The sequence below is a fragment of the Zophobas morio genome, unplaced genomic scaffold (assembly GCF_036711695.1).
Source record: "Zophobas morio isolate AGI-343-1 ecotype UQ-CSIRO unplaced genomic scaffold, CSIRO_AGI_Zmor_V1 ptg000002l, whole genome shotgun sequence".
NCBI classification, from domain to species: domain Eukaryota; kingdom Metazoa; phylum Arthropoda; class Insecta; order Coleoptera; family Tenebrionidae; genus Zophobas; species Zophobas morio.
In genome coordinates this window covers 2,306,350-2,329,793 of record NW_026972107.1, presented here as the reverse complement: position 1 = coordinate 2,329,793, position 23,444 = coordinate 2,306,350, and the positions used below count along the sequence as shown (strand labels likewise).

At 35.9% G+C, this 23,444-nt stretch overlaps 1 protein-coding gene across 5 annotated transcripts in view; it reads right to left on the bottom strand.

The window, feature by feature from the left end:
* Window positions 1-591: 591 nt before the first annotated feature.
* The window catches only part of LOC135124044 (glycogen synthase kinase-3 beta-like), a 55,540-nt gene continuing 32,687 nt past the window's right edge, over window positions 592-23,444 (bottom strand). For 3 of the 5 annotated variants that reach the window (XM_064048935.1, XM_064048906.1, XM_064048922.1), the window contains 6 exons: window positions 17,137-17,327; window positions 16,999-17,082; window positions 15,807-15,917; window positions 9,346-9,777; window positions 1,857-2,043; window positions 592-1,799 (listed from right to left, as the gene is read on the bottom strand). In XM_064048935.1, the coding sequence (XP_063905005.1) occupies window positions 1,642-1,799; window positions 1,857-2,043; window positions 9,346-9,777; window positions 15,807-15,917; window positions 16,999-17,082; window positions 17,137-17,327 (1,163 nt within the window). In that variant the 3' untranslated portion in view covers window positions 592-1,641. Of the gene's footprint in view, window positions 1,800-1,856; window positions 2,044-9,345; window positions 9,778-15,806; window positions 15,918-16,998; window positions 17,083-17,136; window positions 17,340-17,997; window positions 18,186-23,444 lie in introns of those variants that run through there. The other 2 variants (XM_064048929.1, XM_064048914.1) reach the window with 2 other exon arrangements.

Here is a 23,444-nt window from a genome sequence, read left to right as displayed (position 1 = left end):
CGGTTCATGGTACAACAAAGTGCATTCATAGAATGCATACTCTAACACAAAGCTGTTTGTAAGTTTTCCAATCTCACTTGGTAGAGCTAAAGAATTCCCGAGAACTAAATCATAAATAAAAATATACTCTGTTTTGACTAATTCGGGCGGGCCCGAACCAACTAAATTCAACTAATCCATAAAAAATCTTAACACACTTTGATATGTTATTTTTGACTTTCTACTCTAGAGCATCGCTAATCACGAAATACATCGTTTAAACAAGTATTTACAGGGTAGTTAGTGGGTAGGTGAGGTGACGATTCTCAAGGTCACTACCGTTGCCACCAATACTACTAGCGTAGAAGTCATCTCGCGCAAATTCTAGACATTTCTCCGTATCCTCTCCATTGATTAGGCAATGGAAAGTTCGCCGAAACACGAAGACGTAGAAAAACGACTAAAATTAGAGTCAACTGAGATCTATAAAACGAATAGGGCGTGGCCGTCCGACCGCCATTTTCCTAATGAATGGGGTTAAAATGTCTAAAACTTCGGCTGTAACCAAAGGTACAAGCACACCCAGAGCGGGTTCTGAAATAAAAGAGAATCAACGTTTTGTATAATTTATTCGCATTTTTAGAAAACATTTGTCAATACAGAGGGTGAGGGAGGAATGAGGAGCGGGTAGAGTGTGCTTTTACCTTAAATTAAATATTTATAAATTTGGCTATGTCAAAATAACACACTTTGCACATAATAATTGGTTTTTGCGTTTTTTCTTTCAAAATAACTCCAAACCGTAGACAGTGCACATCTATGGAAACTAATAATAATAATAATGTCCTAGTTTCTTGGAGGCGTGTTCAGAAATTTTAACGCATTGCACTTCGTAAGCTAGTACGATCATTAGGATAATTCTACGTTGTAATGTTTCACTCATTTTTTTTTCTAAAGCGTAAGCTAGAAGTACACAATATTTCAAGATTAAATATCATCTCTTCTTTTGTATACCCATATCATATTCACACCAACTGTTTTAAACTCTACGGTCCTGGATATTATCTCAATGTCAGGTTGTTACAACTATTCATACCAAAAAACGAATAACCTTAAATAATTAACACCAAATGCTTTGCGTAAGTAAATGTTAAAAACCACTAATATAACGATGATTCACCAATAAAAGATCTACGTTATTAATAACTTACTTTCTTTAAAAATATACGAATTTGTATCGGATAATACAAATATGCTCAAAATATCATTGAAAAATCTGTTCCAACAATCATTGCAAAAGAACCTTAATTAATCCAACTAAACCTACTCAATTAAAATTTACACTTTTGTTTATGTATAAATAATATGTACAGACATTGGTGCGACACCAGATTTTTCAATGCAACTGAAATACTCACAACGCAACAAAATTTGTAAAAATGAACGCGCCAAAACAAGTGGGCACGAAACAAACGCCATCTACAAACAACTAATCAAATTCTGTACAAACGCACGTATATTAAATATAGTACAGCTGTCCCAATCAACAATCTCACACAGATCGCTTACTAGATTATAAGGGAGAAGTGGGACGAGACGAGCGAGCCCCTCGAAATTTCCTCTTGAACGGGACCCAGCTCCTTCCCGGGAGGATTGAACTACTTAAGGTATTCCGGCGGCGGTCGCCTGCACCGGGGTCGCCGTCGAGTCGGCCGCGTCCGCCGCCACCGACGACGCGGCGCCATCTTGCGGACTGTTCGCCGCCTCCTGGACCCCTCGCGGTATCAGGACGGCGTTCAGCGCCGGCTGGATATTCAATTCTGCCGACAAACAAACGCGCCGTCACAACACCGACGACTCTAAACAGGCGTCTTTACCTTGTTCTGTGAAATTGAATAAGGGGGGCAATTCTTTGTTTGTGGGCAAGCGAGTGCTGGGGTCCCGGAGCTCGTTGAAGAATGCGTGAGCGCATGCCTGCAGAGGACTGATTCGTGATGATGGAGTGTACTCCAGTAATCTGGCCACTAATTCGATGGCTTCGGGTGGAGTCCGTGCTCGGAATACCTACGGATGTTAGTTTAAGTTTTCTTCGTTCTTCGCTCTCTCGATTTAATTTTGACATGTTTTTGTTTTGTTGTGTACAAGATAACACACACTCGTTACAGGAGGAGTATCTGATAAGAATGTGACGACAGAACTTACACAGACACAAAACATTCGCTATAAATAAACTTCACAATTTACAGTGTTATGTTATACGTTGTAGGGCAAACATTCCTGACGTCGGTGCATGCATTTGTTGATAAACTAGACTTAAAACAAACAAGCGTTTTTACTTTACTTTACTTTAAAAGGTTTGTCTGGTTGTTTCAGATGTTTCGCGATTAAAGACAACGAGTGTATTTTAGTTTCAAACGGTTTCGGTTTAAACGAGGCCACAAAATCGGATTTATCACGGAAATTTAAATTCCCATTAGGCGAAGACATTATTTATTTAAACTTACGATTACCATACAAATTTAATTCAAATTAAGATTAAATTAATCTTTGGAGCAAACTCGAAAATAAAACACGGATGGAAATTTTACGTGGGACGGTCATTTTTTTAATAGAAACTCATTTTGTGTGATGTCATAAAAAAGGTGAAGTTACATTCACTTGTTTCATTAAAGTGAATTTATTGGAATTGGTACAACCGCTTACAATTTCTACGGACTTCCATTATTATTATTATTACCATTATTAGCGCTCTTTTACAGAGTCATAAAATAAGTACTTTTCTATCAAACGATGTTTTAATAGTACCTTGATTGCCATAGACGTTTAGAACATTGGGAAGTTTGTTAAACATATAGTGACGTCAGAGTCATTGTTATAGTGATTATTATTATTGCCAAGTACTAAAGCTGTAATTACGTAAGAATGGTCTGCACAGAAATAAAATGAAATAGAACTTTTAGGAGGTAAATTGGTGTTAAACTGAAGTCTGGAGTTCCAGAATTATCGAAATCCTACTAAAATATTTTTTTACTTATGGTAGTTTTGTGTCTTTTTATTAAATTTTACAATCCGTAATTACCAACATTAACAATAATTCAAGTGATTGTGTAACTAGAATTATGTTGGTATTCCCATGTGTCCAATGTCATATTTTTGAAATTTCCTAAGCATCATAATTATTGATTTAATTTTTGAGTAAATCGCATGAGTGTTCCGGAAATCATAATGAAATATGTCAAAGAAGCAGAAAATTAAATATTGAGGGAGCCCGATACGAAGAAGAGTATCAGCTGCGGTCAATTGTTGAAGTTTGGTTAGAGCCAGGTTATTCACGGATTACCAGCACAAAATAACAAAATCCCCAAGAATTATACTTTAAATTTAACGGGGAACTTTTGTCAAGTTTTTGAAGTAGTGAAAGCATCTTGGGGATCCTTTGTGCTTAGTTTTTAAAGTGGTTTGAAAGAATCTCGGGGACCTTTTGTGACTAGTTTTTGAAGTAGCTTTAAAAATCTTGGGGATCATTTGTCTGGTTTTTGAAGTGGTTTCAAAGATTCTCGGGGATCCATTGTCTGGTTTTTGAAGTAGTTTGAAAGAAGCTCGGAGATCTCTTTTATGGTTTTGAAGTATTTCGAAAGAATCTCGGGGGCCCCTTGTGTCTGGTTTTTGAAGAGGTCTGAAAAAATCTTGGGGATCTTTTCTCTGGTTTTTGAAGTAGTTTGAAAACATCTCTGGGATCATTTGTGCTTACTCTTTGAACCGGTTTGAAAGAATCTCGGGGACCTTTTGTGTCTGGTATTTGAAGTACCTTGAGACAATCTTGGGGATCCTTTGTGTTTAGTTTTTAAAGTGGTTTGAAAGAATCTCGGAGACCTTTGGTGTCTGGTTTTTGAAGTAGCCTGAAAAAATATTGGGGATCCTTTGTGTGGTTGAAGTGCTTTGAAAGAATCTCGAGGACTTTTTGAGTCTAGTGTTTGAAGTATTTTTAAAAAATCTTGGGGAACATTTGTGTCTAGTGGTAGAAGTGGTTTGGAAGAATCTCGCTCTGGTTTTTGAAGTATCTTGAAACAATTTTGGGGAGCCTTTGTGCTTAGTTTTTAAAGTGGTTTGAAAGAATCTCGGAAAACTTTTGTGTCCGGTTTTTGAATTGACTTGCAAAATCTTGGGATCTTTTGTCTGCTTTTTTTGAAGTAGCTTGAAAATATCTCGGGGACATTTTGTCGGTTTTTGAAGTGGTTTGAAAGAATCTCGGGAACTTTTTTTGTCTGGTTTTTGAAGTAACCTGAAAAATTCTTGGGGATCCTTTGTGTATAGTGGTTAAAATGGTTTGAAAGAATATTGGGGGTCCATTGTTTTTGGTTTTTCAAGTAGTTCGAAAGAATCTCGGGGGCCCCTTATGTCTGGTTTTTGAAGAGGATTGAAAAAATTTCGGGAATTTTTGTCTAGTTTTTGAAGTAACTTGAATAATCTTGGGGATAATTTGTCTGGTTTTTGCAGTAGCTTGAAAAATGTTGCGGATTCTTTGTGTTTAATTTTTAAAGTAGGTTGAAAGAACCTGGGGGATCTTTTGTGTCCGGTTTTTGAAGTAGCTCTAAAAAATCCTGGGATCTTTTGTCTGGTTTTTAAAGTAGCTTGAAAAAATCTTGATGATCCTATCTGCTTACTTTTTAGAGTGGTTTGAAAGAATCTCGGAGATCTTTTGTGTCCGGGGGTGCGATTTTGTTTCTCGACCGAAAAAAACCCGTTAGCGATAAAATCTCGTTTGCTGATTGGTTGAGATGCTACATTTCTGTCACATTTCTCGATTCTGTCACGAAATCAAGTCTTCGTGCAGCGATCTTTTATCGATAGCTCTGAGTAAAGTGATAAATTTTGGAGACATAACCTCGAAATTTATGTCAAAATAGAAGTTCAAAATCGTAATTCTGAGTTATAAGTTCTTAAAATTAAGGTAATTGTAAACTTTTGAGCATTTAATAAGCTTATATGCAAAGAATAAATGCAAACTTTTGCATTTAAAACCTACGTAATGACATTTATTTTATCGCTTCGATCGAGAAACAAAATCGCACCCCGGTTTTTGCAGTAGCTTTAAAAAATCTTGGGGATCTTTTGTCTGGTTTTTGAAGTCGCTTGAAAAAATCTTCGGGATCCTTTCTGCTCAGTTTTTAAAGTGGTTTGAAAGAATCTCGGGGGCTTTTTGTATCGGGTTTTTGAAGTAGCTTTAAAAAATCTTGGGGATCCTTTGTGTCTCGTGGTTGAAATGGTTTGAAAAAATCTCGGGGAACTTTTGTCTGGTTCTTGAAATGATTTGAAAGAATCTCGGGGATCCATTGTGTCTGGTATTTGAAGTAGTTTTAAAAAATCTTGGGGATAATTTGTCTGGTTTTTGAAGTAGCTTGCAAAAATGTTGCGGATCCTTTGTGTTTAGCTTTTAAAGTAGTTTGAAAGCATCTCGGGGACCTTTTGTGTCCGGTTTTTGAAGTAGCTTTAAAAAATCCTGGGGTTCTTTTCTCTGCTTTTTCAAGTAGCTTGAAAAAATCTTGGTGATCCTATCTGCTTACTTTTTAGAGTGGTTTGAAAAAATCTCGGAGATCTTTTGTGTCTGGTTTTTGAAGTAGCTTTAAAAAATCTTGGGGATCTTTTGTCTGGTTTTTGAAGTAGCTTGAAAAAATCTTCGGGATCTTTTCTGCTCAGTTTATAAAGTGGTTGTAAAATGTTCGGGGAACTTTTATCTGGTTTTTGAAATGGTTTGAAGGAATCTCGGGGACCCCTTTTGTTATGGTTTTGAAGTAGTTCGAAAAAATCTTACAGATCATTTGTCTTTAGTTTTTAAAGTAGTTTGAAAGAATTTCGGGGACCTTTTGTGTCCGGTTTTGAAGTAGCTTTAAAAAATTCTGGGGATCTTTTGTCTGGTTTTTGAAGTAGCTTGAAAAAATCTTCGGGATCCTTTCTGCTCAGTTTTTAAAGTGTTTCGAAAGAATCTCGGGGACCTTTTCTGTCAAATTTTTGAAGTAGCTTTAAAAAATCTTGGGGATCATTTGTGTCTAGTGGTTGAAGTGGTCTGAAAGAATCTCGGGGATTCATTGTGTCTCGTTTTTGAAGAGGTTTGAAAAAATCTTGGACATTTTTTGTCTGGTTTTTGAAGTCAAGTAGTTTGAAAACATCTTGGGGATCGTTTGTGCTTAGTTTTTGAAGTGGTTTGAAAGAATATCGGGAATCCCTTGTCTGGTTTTTGAAGTGGTGAAAAAACATCTTGAGGACTCTTTGTGCTTAGTTTTTGAAGTGGTTTGAAAGAATCTCGGGGATTCCTTGTGTCTGGTTTTTGAAGTAGTTTGAAAGAATCTCGGGGACCCCTTGTATATGGTTTTTGAAGTGGTTTGAAAGAATCTCGGGGGACTGTTATCTGATTTTTGAAGTGATTTGAAAACATCTCGGAGACCCTTTGTGCTTAGTTTTTGAAGTGGTTTGAAAGAATCTCGGGGATCTTTCGTGTGATTTTTGAAATAGTTTGAAAGAATTTCGGGTAACTGTTGTCTGGTTTTTGAAGTAGTATGAAAACATGTTGGGAACCCTTTGTGTTCAGTTTTTGAAATGGTCTGAAATAATCTCGGGGATCCCTTGTGTCTGGTTTTTGAAGTGGATGGAAACAATCTCGAGATCTTTCGTCTGGCTTTTGAAGTGGTTTGAATGAGTGTCGAGGAACTTTTGTCTGGTTTTTGAAGTAGTTTGAAAACCTCTTGAAGATCTTTTGTGCTTAGTTTTTCAAGTGCTTTGAAAGAATCTCGGGGAATTTTCTTCTGGTTTTTGAAGTAGTTTGAAAACATCTTGTGGATCCTTTGTGCTTAGTTTTTGAAGTGGTTTGAAAGAATCTCGGGGACTTTAAGGTCTGGTTTTTGAAGTAGCTTTAAAAAATCTTGGGGATTTTTTTTCTGGTTTTTGAAATGGTTTGAAAGAATTCCGGGGATCTTTCGTCTGGTTTTTGAAGTAGTTTGAAAGAATCTCCGGGAACTTTTATCTGATTTTTGAAGTGGTTCGAAAGAATCTCGGGGATCCCTTGTCTGGTTTTTGAAATGGTTCGAAAAAATCTCGGGGAACTCTTGTCTGGCTTTTGAAATGGTTTGAAAACATCTTGGGGACCTTTTGTGCTTAGTTTTTAAAGTGGTTTGAAAGAATCTCGGGGATCTCTTGTATCTGGTTTTTGAAGTAGATTGAAAGAATCTCAGGAACCCCTTTTGTTTTGGTTTTGATGTAGTTCGAAAAAATCTCGGGGACATTTTGTATCCAGTTTTTGAAGTAGTTTGAAAAATTCTTGGGCATTTTTTGTGGCTAGTTTTTGAAGTAGTTTGAAAGAGTTTTCGGGATTTCTTGTCTTGTTTTGGAAGTATATTTAAAAAATCGCGGATATCTGTTGTGTTCTGTTATTTGAAATAATTTGTAAGAATCTTTGGGACCTTTGTGTTTTATTGTTGAAGTAATTTGGAAGAATCTAGGAGACCCTTTGTTTTTGAAGTAATAATTCCTTTATATCTCGGCAGTTTTAATATCTGAGCCGTTATAAAACAGCGCTGCCACACTGAATATCGTATTAATTAAAATATTTTAGTACGATTTCTAACAAAAAACAAAATTTATAAACTAATGACAACTAATTAATCGCAAAAATCGGCATTCTCTGCAGACTTTCATTAGTTTCATATTGATAAAAGTCAAAGTTCTTTTCGGTGAAAGTAACGCTTTGAGCAACATTTTTTACACCAAAAAACAAAATAAGTTACAGAATGCGGCAACTATGCAACTTGTATGTATTTCCCAATTAAACAAAACAGGAAAAGAAACCACGAATATTTTAGTTTCGACTTTTAAAACAGTGCACATCAAACACACACAAAAAGAGTTTCCAAACTCGAACTTTTCACTGACCCTGGATAGTGACCTTTATAAATCCATGCTAAAATAGCTTCGTATGCGTAGTTGCTAGTTGAATTTCAAACAAAAACAAGTTCTTATAATACAATGACGACTTGTTTCCTGATTTATCTACTTGGAATTCACACGTTCCAGACAATAGATCATTGCGCTTTGATTAATAGCCCTTTTATGTTCTTACGTAAGAAATCTCCAACATCTGTCTAGACAAAACGCAAATGTCGAGTTTCCAAAAAGCCCGCGGCCATGTGGAAAAGAGAAAAGGTGAACTGTTTACGAAAACAAACTTTTCCTGCTGAACTTGACAATATCAAACGTAGACGCTCGGTCTTACAATATTGGCGAATCCGCGTCGACGTAGTTGTGTGTTTAAAATATTGACGGAGATATCGCGTAATTAGTTTATGATAAAATCACATGTTTAGTTAACAAGCTACGCAATCTCGAAATTGGGGTTGTAGAAAAAAAAGTGGATGAAAGCGGCGTTTTTGCGCACTCGAAATGCGTCACTCGCATCATTCATTCATAAAATTAGCTATTGAAGTATGAATTATAGATATCGGGCGTGTACTAGCCACTTGCGTGAGACTTCTACTTGCTTCATTCACACTATCACTATCGTAGAGAAAAAAACGTACGAAGTGTCAGAAAAAGTACGAACAAATCCTTGTGTTACGCCACATGCACACACAGCGTAATAAAAAAACCACCACAAACCCAGGCCTTTTTGAGTTAAGTAACGTGAATGACGGCAAGTAACCAAAGCCACTTACACGTATTCTTTGGTGATTGGTGCTACAATGCGGTAGAGACATTCTCGACAGCAAAAACTGCAAACAGACGTCCTCGTCAAACTCACTTGTATCAAAACAAGCGTGTGTTTGGTTAGTAGAGTTATTTGTTGTAAAGACACAACAGGGGTGGTGATGATGAAGAAAAAGTGATTTCGAACGTCTGGTTTGTAGTCGATGCATGTGTCGAGCTTATTTATTCGAGAGGTTTTAGTCGTTTAGGGCGAAAGTCGCCCGACTTTTCGGTATTGATTCGGCGTGACGATCAGCTGATTCCGTGAAATAATAATCGAACAGTGGCCACTTTTCGGGCGGGATGAGGTGGAAGCGTTTTACGGAGACGTCAAGGCCCGGACAATACACGGGGGTGTTGAAACATTGAGGGAGAATTGGACTCTGGGGTTTTTAAGCTTGCATGGGGGCGGCGTGGGTTTCTACCTGCCCGCTAAACACACACACACACACACATAGATACACACATATAACATAAATGTAGCCAAGGTCGCGCGCGTTTACCTCTCTAATAAATAAGGAGCGTCGTGCTTGATATGCACGTACACACACATACACAATGTCAAGGTTACTTCCCGTTAGTCCACACACATGCGAAGCGTCTTAAACAGAAAATCACGCGTACGCCACCAACCTGCTGCCAAGGATGCGACTTGATCTGGGGGAACTTGAACTCTGTGTAATTCGGATTCATCTCTTTGATCTGTTCCTTAGTCGGAGTCCCTAAAACTTTGATAATTTCTACTAATTGGTCTACACCCGAGTCACCAGGGAATATCGGCTGTCCGAGGAGGAGTTCGGCGAGGACGCAGCCCGCACTCCAGACGTCTATCTTCGTGGTGTAGTCGATCGCCCCGAATATGAGCTCCGGCGCCCTGTAGTAGCGGCTGCATATGTACGAAACGTTCGGTTCGCCTTTGACGAGGTGTTTCGCGCTGCCGAAGTCGCACAGCTTCAGGATTCCCGTGCCGGGATCGAGAAGGAGGTTCTGTGGTTTTATGTCCCGGTGACAGATGCCCAACGAGTGGATGTACGCCAACGAGCGGAATAACTGGTACATGTACAACTGCGAACGAGAAAGAGATTAATACAGAAAGTGAAACCGAATGGAGATAATCGCATGAAATTCGGAACACTTTGTATGTTGTTTGCGTTATATTGTGTTAATGAAAGCAAAATCGATACTTCGTGGGTGTTCAGCTAAAGGTAAAATGAAGTTGAGTGAGTTTTAGCAATTTTGATGCGGTTTTGCGTTCGAACATTTCGGTCCCTAATGGTTTCAGTCAAAACGATAAGATCAACTCAGGTCAGGTCAGGGACCACTTTTGTTTTATTTTTGAAGTACATAGTTTGTTAGAATCTCAGGGACCTGGTGTCTGGTTTTTGAAGTAATTTCAAAGAATTCCGGGAATCTGTTTTGTTTTTGAAACAGTTGAAAAGAATCTTCGGGAACATTTTTGTATTATTTTTGAAGTAATTTTAGGAATTTCAGAATCTTTTTTGTATTTTGTTTTTGAAGTAGTTGAAAAGAATCTCGGGAATCTTTTTTGTTTTATTCTTGAACAAACTACTTCAAGAATGGTTTTTGAAGACATTTTAGAAATCGGGGGGATTTCTTTTGTTTTATTTCTGAAATAGTTGAAAAGAATCTCCGGGAACATTTTTGTTTTATTTTTGTAGTAGTTTCAAAAAATCTCGCGTATCTCTTTTGTTTTGTTGTTGAAGTAGTTTGAAGGATCTAGGCGATCTCTTTTGTTTTGTTTTTAAAGTAATTGAAAAGAATCTCGGGGACTACTTCTGTTTTTATTTGAAGTAATTTTAAGAATCTCGGTGATCTATTTTGTTTTTTTTTTTAACTAGCTTGAAAGAATCTCGGGGACCACTTCTGGGTTATTTTTAAAGATATTTTAAGAATCTGGGGGATCTCTTTTGTTTTGTTTTTGAAGTAGTTTGAAAGAATCTTGGGGACCACTTTTGTTTTATTTTTGAAGTAATTTTAAGAATTTGGGGATCTTTTTCATCTTGTTTTTGAACTACATTGTTTGTTAGAATCTCGGGGATCCCTTTTGTTTTGTTTTTTAAGTAATTTGAAAGAATTCCGAGAATCTCTTTTGGTTTGTTTTTGAAGTAGTCGAAAAGAACCTCGGTGATTTTTGTTTGTTTTATTCTTGAACAAACTACTTCAAGAATGGTTTTTGAAGATATTTTAAGAATCTCGGGGATTACTTTTGTTTTTGAAGACATTTTAAGAATCTGGGGGATTTCTTTTGATTTATTTCTGAAATAGTTGAAAAGAATCTCCGGGAACATTGGTGTTTTATTTTTGAAGTAGTTTGAAAAAATCTCGCTTATCTTTTTTGTTTTGTTTTTGAAGTAGTTTGAAAGGATCTCGGCGATCTCTTTTGTTTGGTTTTGAAGTAATTAAAAAGAATCTCGGGGATTAAATTTTTGTTTTTATTTGAAGTAATTTTAAGAATCTTGGGGATCCATTCTTTTGTTTTCGAAGTACATATTTTGAAAGAATCTCGGTGATCCATTTTGTTTTTTTTTTAACTAGTTTGAAAGAATCTCGGGGACCACTTCTGGGTTATTTTTAAAGATATTAAAAATCTGAGGGATTTCTTTTGCTTTGTTTTATTTTTGACGTGATTTTAAGAATCTCACGGACCTTTTTTGCCTTGTTTTTGAAGTAATTTTAAGAATTTCGCGATTTTTTTTCTCCCGTTTTTGAAGTAGTTTGAAAGGATCTCTGGGACCTCGTGTTTGGTTTTTGAAGTAATTTTGTTTTATTTTTGAAGATATTTTAAGAATCTCGTGGATTTCTTTTGTTTTTGAAGTGGTTGAAAATAATATACGGGATCCCTTTTGTTTGGTATTTTTGATATTTTAAAAATCTCGGGCATCTCTTTCGTTTTGTTTTTGAAGTAGTTGAAAAGAATCTTGGGGATCCCTTTTGTTCTTGAAGATATTTTTTGTTTTATTTTTGAAGTAATTTTAAGAATTTCAGGGATCTTTTTTGTCTTGTTTTTGAAGTAGTTTGAAAAAATCTCTTGGATCTCTTTTGTTTTGTTTTTGAAGTGGTCTATGGGATCTTTTTTGTTTTATTCTTCAAATAGTTTGAAAGGATCTCGGGGATTTCTTTTGTTTCTGAAGTAGTTGAAAAGAAGTTCGAGGATATCTTTTGTTTTGTTTTTGAAGTACCTAACAGAAAAGAATCTCGGGGAACACTTTTGGGATATTTTTAAAGATATTTTAAGAATTTGGGGCATCTCTTTTGTTTTATTTTAATTTTGAAGTAACTTTTAGATTCTCAGGGATCTTTTTCGTCTTGTTTATGAAGAAGTTTGGAAGAACCTCGGGGATTCCATTTGTTTTTGAAGATATTTTAAGAATCTGAGGGATCTCTTTTGTTTTATTTTTGAAGTAATTTTAAGAACCGCGGGGATCTTTTTTGTCTTTTGTTTTTGAAGTAGTTTGAAACAATCTCGGGGACCTCGTGTCTGGTTTTTGAAGTAGTTTTGTTTTATTTTGAAGATATTTTAAGAATCTCGGAGATCTCTTGTGTTTTTGAAGCGGTTGAAAAGAATATACGGGATCGCTTTCGTTTGGTTTTTGAAGATATTTTAAGGATCTGGGGGATCTCTTCTGTTTTGTTTTTGAAGTAGTTGAAAAGAATCTGGGATCTTTTTTGATTTTGAAGATATTTTAAGAATCTGGGGGATCACTTTTGATTTGTTTTTGAAATAGTTTGAAAAAATTTCTGAAATCTTTTGTTTTCTTCTTGAAGTAGTTTGAAGAGATCTCGGGGATTTCTTTTGTTTCTGAAGTAGTGGAAAAGAATCTCGAGGAGCCCTTTTGTTTTTTTTTAACTAGTTTGAAACAATCTCGGGCTTCTCTTCTGTTTCATTTTTGAAGTAATTTTAAGAATCTCGGGGATCTTTATTTTCTTTGGTTTTCGAAGTAGTTTTGTTTTATTTTTGATATAATTTTAAGAATTTGGGGATCTTTTTTTATCTTATTTTTGAAGTACATAGTTTGTTAGAATGTCGGGGATCTCTTTTGTTTTGTTTTTGAGGTAGTTCGAAAGAATCTCTGGGATCTCGTATTTGGTTTTTGAAGTAATTTGAAAGAATCTCGGGGACTTCGTGTCTGGTTTTTCAAGTAGATTTGTTTTATTTTTGAAGATATTGATATTTAAAGAATCTCGGGAATCTCTTTTGATTTTGAAGTAGTTGAAAAGAATTTCGGGGATCTCTTTTGTTTGGTTTTTGAAGATATTTTAAGAATCTCCGGGACCATTTTTCTTTTATTTTTGATATGATGTTAAGACTTTGGAGATCTTTTTTATCTTGTTTTTGAAGTACATAGTTCCTTAGAATCTCGGGGATCCCTTTTGCTTTGTTTTTGAAGATATTTTAAGAATCTCGGAGATCTCTTTTGTTTTGTTTTTAAAACCGTTTAAAAAAAGTCTTCGGGATCATTTTTGTTTTATTTTTGAAGTAATTTTAAGAATCTCAGGGATCTTTTTTGTCTTGTTTTTGAAGAGGTTTGAAAGAATCCCGAGCATCCCATTTGTTTTGAAGATATTTTAAGAATCTGGGGCATCTCTTTTGTTTAATTTTCGAAGTAATTTTAAGAATCTCCGGGATTTTTTTTGTTTTTTGTTTTTGAAGTAGTTTTGTTTTATTTTTGAAGATATTTAAAGAATCTCGGGGATCTCTTTTGATTTTGAAGATATTTTAAGAATCTGGGGGATCACTTTTGTTTTGTTTTTTAACAATCTCGGGGATGTTTATTGTCTTTTGTTTTTGAAGTAGTTTAAAAGAATTTCGGGGACGTCGTGTCTGGTTTTTGAAGTAGTTTTGTTTTATTTTTGAAGATATTTTAAGAATCTTTGGGATCCCTTTTGATTTTGAAGTAGTTGAAAAGAATCTCGGAGATCCCTTTTGTTTGGTCTTTGAAGATATTTTAAGAATCTCGGAGATGCCTTTCGTTTTGTTTTTGAAACAGTTGAAAAAAATTTTCGGGATCATTTTTGTCTTGTTTTTGAAGAGGTTTGAAAGAATCTCGAGCATCCCATTTGTTTTTGAAGATATTTTAAGAATCTGGAGGATCTCTTTTGTTTAATTTTTGAAGTAATTTTAAGAATCTCAGGGATTTCTTTTGTCTGTTGTTTTTGAAGTAGTTTTGTTTTATTTTTGAAGATATTTAAAGAATCTCGGGGATCTCTTTTGATTTTGAAGATATTTTAAGAATCTGAGGGATCACTTTTGTTTTGTTTTTTAACAATCTCGGGGATGTTTATTGTCTTTTGTTTTTGAAGTAGTTTGAAAGAATTTCGGAGATCCCTTTTGTTTGGGTTTTGAAGATATTTAAAGAATCTCGGAGATGTCTTTCGTTTTGTTTTTGAAGTAGTTGAAAAAAATCTCGGGGATCCCGTTTGTTTTTGAAGATATTTTAATAATCTGGGGGATCTATTTTGTTTAATTTCTGAAATAGTTGAAAATAATCTCCGGGACCATTTTTGTTTTATTTTTGAAGTAATTTTAAGAATTTTAGGGATCTTTTTTGTCTTGTTTTTGAAGTAATTTGAATGGATCTCTGGGATCTTTTTTGTTTGGTTTTTGAAGATATTTTAAAAATCTCGGAGACTTTTTTGTATTGTTTTTAAACTAGTTTGAAAGAATCTCGGGGGCCACTTTTATTTTACTTTGAAAGATATTTTAAGAATCTCGGGGATCTCTTGTGTTTTGTTTTTGAAGTATGTAGTTGTAAAGAATCTCGTGGAACACTTTTGTTTTATTTTTGGAGATATTTTAAGAATCTCGGGGATCCCTTTTATTTCATTTTTGAAGTAATTTTAGGAGTCTCGGGGATCCCTTTTGTTTAATTTTTGAAGTAATTTTAGGAGTCTCGGGGATCTCTTTTGTTTTGTTTTTGAAGTATGTAGGTGAAAGGAATCTTGGGGATCCATTTTGTTTTTGAAGATATTTTAAGAATCTTGGGGATCTCTTTTGAATTTGAAGTAGTTGAAAAGAATCTCGGAGATGTCTTTCGTTTTGTTTTTGAAGTAGTTGAAAAAACTCTCGGGGATCCCTTTTGTTTAATTTCTGAAATAGTTTGAAAAGAATCTCCGGGACCATTTTTGCTTTATTTTTGAAGTAATTTTAAGATTTTTAGGGATCTTTTTTGTCTTGTTTTTGAAGCAGTTTGAATGGATCTCGGGGATCTCTTTTGTTTGGTTTTTGAAGATATTTTAAAAATCCCGGAGACGTTTTTGTATTGTTTTTAAACTAGTTTGAAAGAATCTCGGGGGGCACTTTCATTTTACTTTTAAAGATATTTTAAGAATCTCTGGGATCCTTTTTGTTTTATTTTTGAAGTAGTTGAAAAGAATCTAGTGGAAGACTTTTGTTTTATTTTTGGAGATATTTTAAGAATCTCGGGGATCCCTTTTGTTTCATTTTTGAAGTAATTTTAGGAGTCTCGGGGATCCCTTTTGTTTTTGAAGATATTAAGAGTCTGGGGATATTTTTTGTTTTGTTTCTGAAGTAGTTTGAAAGAATTCCGGCGACCACTTTTGTTTTATTTTTAAAGATATTTTAAGAATCTCGGGGATCTCTTTTGTTTTTGAAGTAGTTGAAAGAATCTCAGGGACCACTTTTCTTTTATTTTTGAAGTAATTTCAAGAATCTCTGGGATCTTTTTTGTATTTTGAAACAATCTTGGGGATCCCTTTTGTTTTGTTTTTGAAGTAGTGTGAAAGAATCTCGAGGACCCCTTTTATTTTGTTTTTGAAGTAGTTTGAAGCAATCTCGAGGACCCCTTTTGTTTTTCGTACGTATGCTTCTAGTACAACTCGGGCAAAAATGATTAACAATGGAAGCATCAAAATGAAACGTAAAAATCGTTCGGTGGCGCGAACTTCGTTCGCTCGACGTGGCTCGTTAGTGCACCGAATCAAACAACAAACAAAGCGCGATCTAATCTACTTTAATGCAATAAAAATTGATTGTGTGGTGGCAAAAAAATCCCTTATCTAACGCAAACAACATCCGCTTATTATTAGTTCGACGACGAAGATCCTTATCTTACCTTGATAAATATTATCGGGATAGTTTGCTTTGATTTGCTGTAATGCCGTGCTACTCTGTATACCGTTTCTGGGATGTATTCCAACACCAAGTTCAGGTACACTTCGTCCTTCTGCAACGTGAAAACAATCATTTCGGTTGGATGATTTACGACACTGCGCGCAACAACACCTCACTCAAAATCGCAGAGGATAAGGTGCGTTCAATATCCTATGTTTAGATAAAAATAGAATATTGGAAAAAAAAAAAAAACAAAAGAGTCGCTCCAAGCGTTTAAAAAAAATCACCTGTAGCGAGAGAACGGTTTGTATTTCGAAGAGAAAAGTTTTCCTATTGACGGCTATAAAACTTGTCTAATATAGAGAGTTTTCTATCAACTATCGAAAAATCTCGAAACGTATCAGCGTCTGCTCAAGATTACAACACGTCCCTTGAATGTCAATGTCAAGGTTCATTTATCACTTTCTACCATGAAGTAAGAAAATCACTCTACTACGACGTCGCGATAGTGTAGTTGTTGGCAGCAACTCGCTATTAGTAAAATGGTTAAGTTTATGACAAGCCTACTTAAAACGACACCTTCAAATCGTGATAAAACGACCCGAGATTAATCAACAAACAACAACGACAGCGTCCATGGAGGTGCCTTGTTAAGCGTCAAAACCACTATAGCCAGGGGTACCAACATTCTACGTGAAGCGCAGGAGCATACCTGCAAACTCGTCGCCATGAAAATGGACATATCGCAAGGAACATCAGCCTGCTATAGATAAAAACAGGTATAAAACGTACAGAATTGTCACACTGTCTGTCAATTTATGAACCGCCTTTAATCAATTACCGGTTAGCGAATCTGCCTTGTCGATATTCAAATGTGATTCTTGCGGCTCGTCGAAGTATATAATACGAGCTTGTTGCAGCTCAACCGTGATTAATTACTTTAATAGACTAGGCGGAAACTGCAAATGAGCTCATAAATGACATTTACCCAAGGTGGGAATCGTTAGCTAACTACAAAGACGTCGTGGGCTACGAAAAAGGGACGCCGCCCTCGTGCGGATTACGTCACAGGAAAGGAGAAAAAACGGAGGGCCATAAAATATTAAAATACCTTCGGTTTGTCTAATCGATTGCGCGTACAGGTGGCTCTACGCAATCAACCCGACAACTACCCAACTTCCACAACTACTCACCTTATCTCCACTGGAGTAAAAGAAATATTTAAGTTTAACTATATTACAATGTTCTAGTTTCCTCATGATCTGGAGTTCTCGATTCTGAAACCAAGAGGCACGGTTAGTAAGAATTAAAACTTTGGGTTAACCACCCACCTTAAACCTCTTATCCTGGAGGACCTTCTTGATGGCGACGAACTCGTTGGTCTCGCACAGTTTGGCCTGGTAGACGACCCCGAAGCTGCCATTGCCGATGACTTTGGTGTCGGTGTATGAGACTTCCTGCGGCCTGTCTGGACCCTGTCCGGGTGTGGCGACCACCGTAGTCACTTTGCTACCGTCCTTGCCTATGTAGCCACCAGCAAAAAGAAAACAAAACATAACGTGTCTGTTACGGACCGGAGCACCCCCGGTCGGAGGGCCATCGATCAACAATCACGACATTACGTAACGGAAAACAATGCATACGATTGTGCAAGACGTGCGGCGAATGGTTATCGGTCGGGTTCGCTCTTTCACTCGTGATTCGACTACAGAACGCCGGTCCAGGGAGTGAGTGCGGGGCTCTCGCTTTTCCGGGAGGCAGGCAAACGCGCCCGAGGATGATTGAATTAGGCAACCCTTCCCACATCTTTTATTAAGTGTATCGCCGAAACTGGGACGGATCCGATCAATCGGCCCGAGCGGAGCCGTCAAGGTGGTGTCTGGGGTTCGGCCGCCGCGGAGCGAGCAGTGGAGGAAAGCGCTTCCGACCCCAAGAACTACCGCTGAAAATTCATCCCTCGAAAATATACTGCACCAATTGGTACTAAATTTATCAAAAAAGATCAAACGTCAAACGACGACCTGTCAAAACTGTCCTCCACATAGTCACAACCTTTTATTTTTCCTCTCCTTGATTTTTTTAATAATAATAATAATAGTGAAAATCGCAACCGTCCCCCCCTCCGGCTTCCTCCACTGCCTGCGCCCGGCCCCGCTCTACACAGAAATTGCAAAAAGGAGTGCAGTGAATACCTGGCTTGTGTTTGGTCGAAGCAATGACGTAGTGCTCGTCGTCGAACACTTCCCGGTTTTTTTCTTTAGCGTTCGCCCCAGTTGCCATCGGAGAGGATCTTGCGACGCACGATTACGTTCTTGTCCCAAGCAGAATCCGAATTAAATTTTAACGAGGTGTGCTCGTTCGCAAGCCGTGATAATTTCAGGCGATGGATTAAACTGGAGAAGAATATTGTACAAATGTGGCACTTGGAAATTAACGTGGAAAGGTTAAATCTAAAAAGTCATTGTGACGTTGCTGCGGCGGCCGGCTACTTCGTTAATTTTGGCGCTGGGCACAGACACGATCGGACTGGGGAGTTTTTTTGGAAAATTATTGCCTGCTTCAAAACGGGACGTTTTCGGGCTTGATCAACTTTCGCGTAACCTTGATGATTATGATAGTGGTTATAATAAGAATTGCTGATAAATAGTAAACGTAACAATGATAACAGCGCCAATAAAAAAAGATGTAGCGATTTAATGGTGCGTTCGTTTGAGCTTTAGACTTTTGTTTTCAAGGTTCTTCCATCATTCAATCATACAATTCAAATAAACCAATTACTTCTAAGTAGATTTTTCTTTCTTTGGAAATAAACTAATTATTTTACAATGGGTGTCGTAAATTATGGAATTTAGTCGTGATAAAGGTGAGGTTCAAATACCCGACAAGGTTGTAAAAGAAGAAAGTCACTTTAAATTGTGCGCCAGTGTGAACTGTGTAATGTGAGTTGCCTGACTTTAATTAACTAAATTCATTCAAAACGAACTTTTTAAAGAAACTTTTAAAACAAAATTAGTGTTTAACTATGCATCGCACAACTTAAGTAGATCAATAGCTCCACGAGCTAAATATTCTGGGTTTTTCAGGTGTGCGTCAACTGGCTTAGATTCTAAAAAAGACGCAAACTGCTAACTTTCAGATGGAAATAGTGCTCACATTCGAACTACTGATCACTTTGGTCATTTATTACTAATCATGCTGAGCAAGATTTTAAACAGATTTGGTTTGAAAATCGATTTTTAAAAAAGGAAAGTCTAAAGGATGACGTCTGACGTCTACAACAAAATTTCTTTCAGTTTTTTTTTAGAAAAAAAGGGTCGAATTTTTATAAGGGATGAAAGTAGTACTACAGAAAAATCGATCTTTTGGAAAATTGTCCAAGAATCCACAAAAAATACGCTGATATAGGTCTCAATGCGCTGATTCGAAAATTACACAGGTCAAAATTTTCAAAAAAAAAAAATTTCATTGAGTTTCTAGAAAACTAGGAGTCGAAGAAATGACGCCGAAAGCAAATTCTGAATGTCAAAATATACAAAAACGATCTCTCTAGGTAATTTTGAAAAGTGCTCCAAATGAAGTCGAAATTTCCGTAAGTACTGGAAAATTGAGCTTTTGAATAAGTTGCTTAAAAATCACCAAAAAATTCTGAGATATAGATCTCGACGTGCTGATTCGAAAAAAAAAAACATGTCTATGGTTCCGAGCAACATTTGAGAAATATTTGGTTTTAAATTCAATAATAAAAAAATCCAAAAAATCGACATTGGGACGTTATGGAAGAAATGAGGCTGAAACTAACATCTGGAGGTCCAAATCTACAAAAGAAATCACTTTCGATAAATTTCGAAGGTGGACGAAAAAAGTACGAAATTTTCGAAGCGATTGAAAAATCGAGCTTTTGAAAAATTTGCCTAAATATCCATAAAAAATTTTAGAAATATTCAGTCTCATATTTTTATTATTATTATTATTATTGTTATTAAAAATATCCATATTTCATTGGGAAAAGTAAAAGTGAAAATTCTTTTTGAAGAAATAAAGCCGAAAGTCACTTCTGGAGATAAAAAAAAAAAAAAAAACTCTGGGTAATTTTCAAACGGTAGTCGAAATATTGGGTTTGAATATCAATTTTTTAAAAATTGTGATATTTCATTAGGCGATTCTGAACAAATGATTTCATAGAAAAAATCACTTCTGGAAGTCGACGTCTACAAAAAAATCTATTTTGTGAATTTTGGGGGGTACTCGGGAAAAAATCAAAATCTACTATCACACAAAACGGAATTTTTGGAAATATTCGGTTTGTAATTCGAATTAAAAAAAATCCTTAAAATTGCCCATTTTCGAAGGTGGTCGAAAAAAGGTCAAAATTTTCATACTTAACGCAAAAATTGAGCTTCTAGAAAAATGGTCTCAAAATTCACAAAAAATCTAGAATATAGATTTGGATGTGCTGATTCAAAAAATATAGAATAATTATGATCCTGGGTCAAGATTTTAAAAATAATCGGTTTGGAATTCGAATTTAAAAAAAAAACCCTAAAATTGCCCATTTTCTTGAGAGATTCTAGAAAACTGAGACCACTTTTCGAAGAAATGAAGCCGAAAGTAACTTCTGGAGGACGAAATGTACAAAAAAAAAAATCTGGGTCATTTTCGAAGATAGTCGAAATATTGGGATTGAAAATCAATTTTTAAAAGATTCTAAAAATTACCAATCTAGAACAATGATCGGAGTTTTCGAAGAAAAAGAACTTGTGGAGGTCAAAATTTTCAAAAAAAAATTCTTTTAGGCAATTTCCGAAACTGGTCGAAAAAAGGTCGAAATTTTCATACTTTACACAAAAATTGAGCTTTTAGAAAAACGGTCTAAAAATTCACAAAAAATCTAGAATATAGATTTCGAAGTGCTGATTCGAAAAATATAGAATAATTATGATCCTGGGTCAAGATTTTAGAAATAATCGGTTTGGAATTCGAATTTAAAAAAAAAACCCTAAAATTGCCCATTTCCTTGAGAGATTATAGAAAACTGAGATCACTTTTCGAAGAAATGAAGCCGAAAGTAACTTCTGGAGGACGAAATGTACAAAAAAAAAAAAAAAATCTGGGTCATTTTCGAAGGTAGTCGAAATATTGGGATTGAAAATCAATTTTTAAAAGATTCCAAAAATTACCAATCTAGAACAATGATCGGAGTTTTCGAAGAAAAAGTGGAGGTCAAAATTTAAAAAAAAAATTCTTTTAGGCAATTTCCGAAACTGGTCGAAAGAAGGTCGAAATTTTCATACTTTACGTAAAAATTGAGCTCTTAGAAAAATGGTCTCAAAATTCACAAAAAATCTAGAACATAGATTTAGAAGTGCTGATTCGAAAAATACACCATATTTATGTTCCTGTGTCAAGATTTTAGAAATAATCGGTTTGAAATTCCAATTTTTAAAAAACCCTAAAATTGCCAAATTCCTTGGGAGATTCTAGAAAACTGGAAGGAGTCTTCGAAGAAATGACGCCGAAAGTAATTTCTGTATGTCGAAATCTAGAAAAAAAAATCTCTCTAGATAATTTTCGAAGGTGGCCGAAATAAGAACGAAATTTCCATAATATTGAAATTTCTTTGGAAAAATTGTCTCAAACTTCACAAAAAAATCTAGAATCTAGATCTTGATGTGCTGATTCGAAAAATGTAGCATATTTATGATCCTGGTGCAAGATTTTAGACCTAATTGGTTTGAAATTCGAATCTTTAAAAGAAACCCAAGATTACCAATCTTATTGAGAAATTTTGGAAAAATGGAAGGAGTTTTCGAAAAAATGAAGCCAAAGCTAACTTCTGCATGTCGAAATATCGAAAAAAGATCTCTTTAGGTAATTTTCAAAAGTAGTCAAAATAAGGTCGAAAATTCCATGAGTAATGAAAACTTTGAGGTATGGTCCTGAGCAAGATTTTAGAAATATTGGGTTTGAAAATCATTTAAAAAAAATGTAAAAAATGCCATTGGGCGATCCTGGATAAATGATCGAAGTTTTCGAAGAAAAAAAAATCCCGCAGGTCGAAATTTCAAAAAAAAAAAAACGACAATTTTCGAAGTCGAAAAACGGTCGAAATTTTCGTACTAAACGCGAAAATTGAGCTCTTGGAAAAATTGTCCCAAAATTAACAAAAAATTCTGAAATATAAATCTCGACGTGTTCATTCGAAAAGTATAGAATATTTATGATCCTGTTTTAACATTTTAGAAATAATCGGTTTGAAATTCGAATCTTTAAAAGAAAACCAAAATTGACAATTTCAGTGAGAAATGACGCCGAAAGTAACTTCTGTATGTCGAAATAAGGTCCAAAAACTGAGCTTTTGAAAAAGTTGCTTAAAAATCGTCAAAAAATTCTGGGATTTAGATCTCGACGTGTTGATTCGAAAATAACCTAAAAATGGACAATTCAATTGGGAGATTCTTGGAAAATTGAGAAAAATTTTCGAAGAGATGGGGCCGAAAGTAAGAATATCAATTTTTTAAAAATTGCAATATTTCATTAGGCGATTCTGAACAAATGATCGGACAAAAAGAAATTGTTCGGGTTTCTTAAGCGCTACTTTAAACTGTCAACTACACAGGTCACAACTTTCGCAGGACTCCCGCCGGTTCGAAAAATCCATACACCTTTTTAACGATTTTCCGAAATCCGCTTTGACCATCCGCACAATTACCCGAAAATCGTGCACGAGTAAGATAATCGAGCACAAACGCTCCTCTGACGGCTTAATCGGCGCGATTACGTGTTTTGGGGAATGAAAGCGGTCTTTGGACAGGTAAATTTGATTAAACCGAGTTTTAGTCAGAGTTCGTCCCGTGTGTGGGCTGGCCGTGGTAGCGAGGTCTTATTTTATTTATCGATTTCGCTGCATAACCGACTCGACCAATAATTTGTTTATGGCTTGTCGAGTGGAAAATTCCATTAATTTTCTTTGATTAGGGTGACAAATGGAGATTCGGGTGTGAATTATACAGGCGCGGAGGGGCGCCCCATCGCCGCCCTCTGAATTGTGGATAAGGCGGTTTTTCGACGTAACGATTATTGACATTCGGCAGAAGCGCGTAATTGGCTAATTGATTCGGAATTTCAAATCCAGACGGCGTTCCACGACTGTCATGCCACACCGACCAACCACACAATACGCGATTTTTGTTTTTTTTCCAGGACCGTATCTAGGGTCTTAGCGCCTTTGGCACGACCCATTATTCTAATTTCGCCAATTAACTTGTTCTTCGTCGACACACCTGGCAACAGTTCCGACATGACTACTTCACTTGCGATTTGATTATCCTTGGTGACGTAATGTTTGATTGATCGCCTCACGTAAGTCGCATCGAGCATTCTTTTCGTATTATACAAACGCGTCCTTCGCAAGTACACAACAAAAACGAAGGATATGGTAATTTGTTTACAAGGAAAAAAATCACTCGCTGAGTATACAGAAAATGAAATTAATTCGAATGTGAGGAAACGTTACAGCTGTTTCTATTTTTATCCGACAAGATAAAGTGGGTCAATTATTACACCGAGACGACCGAGACCATGATAAAGTTCCTGTCAAATCCGTTACTTGATAGATTTGACCTGGACATTTAAAAATTGT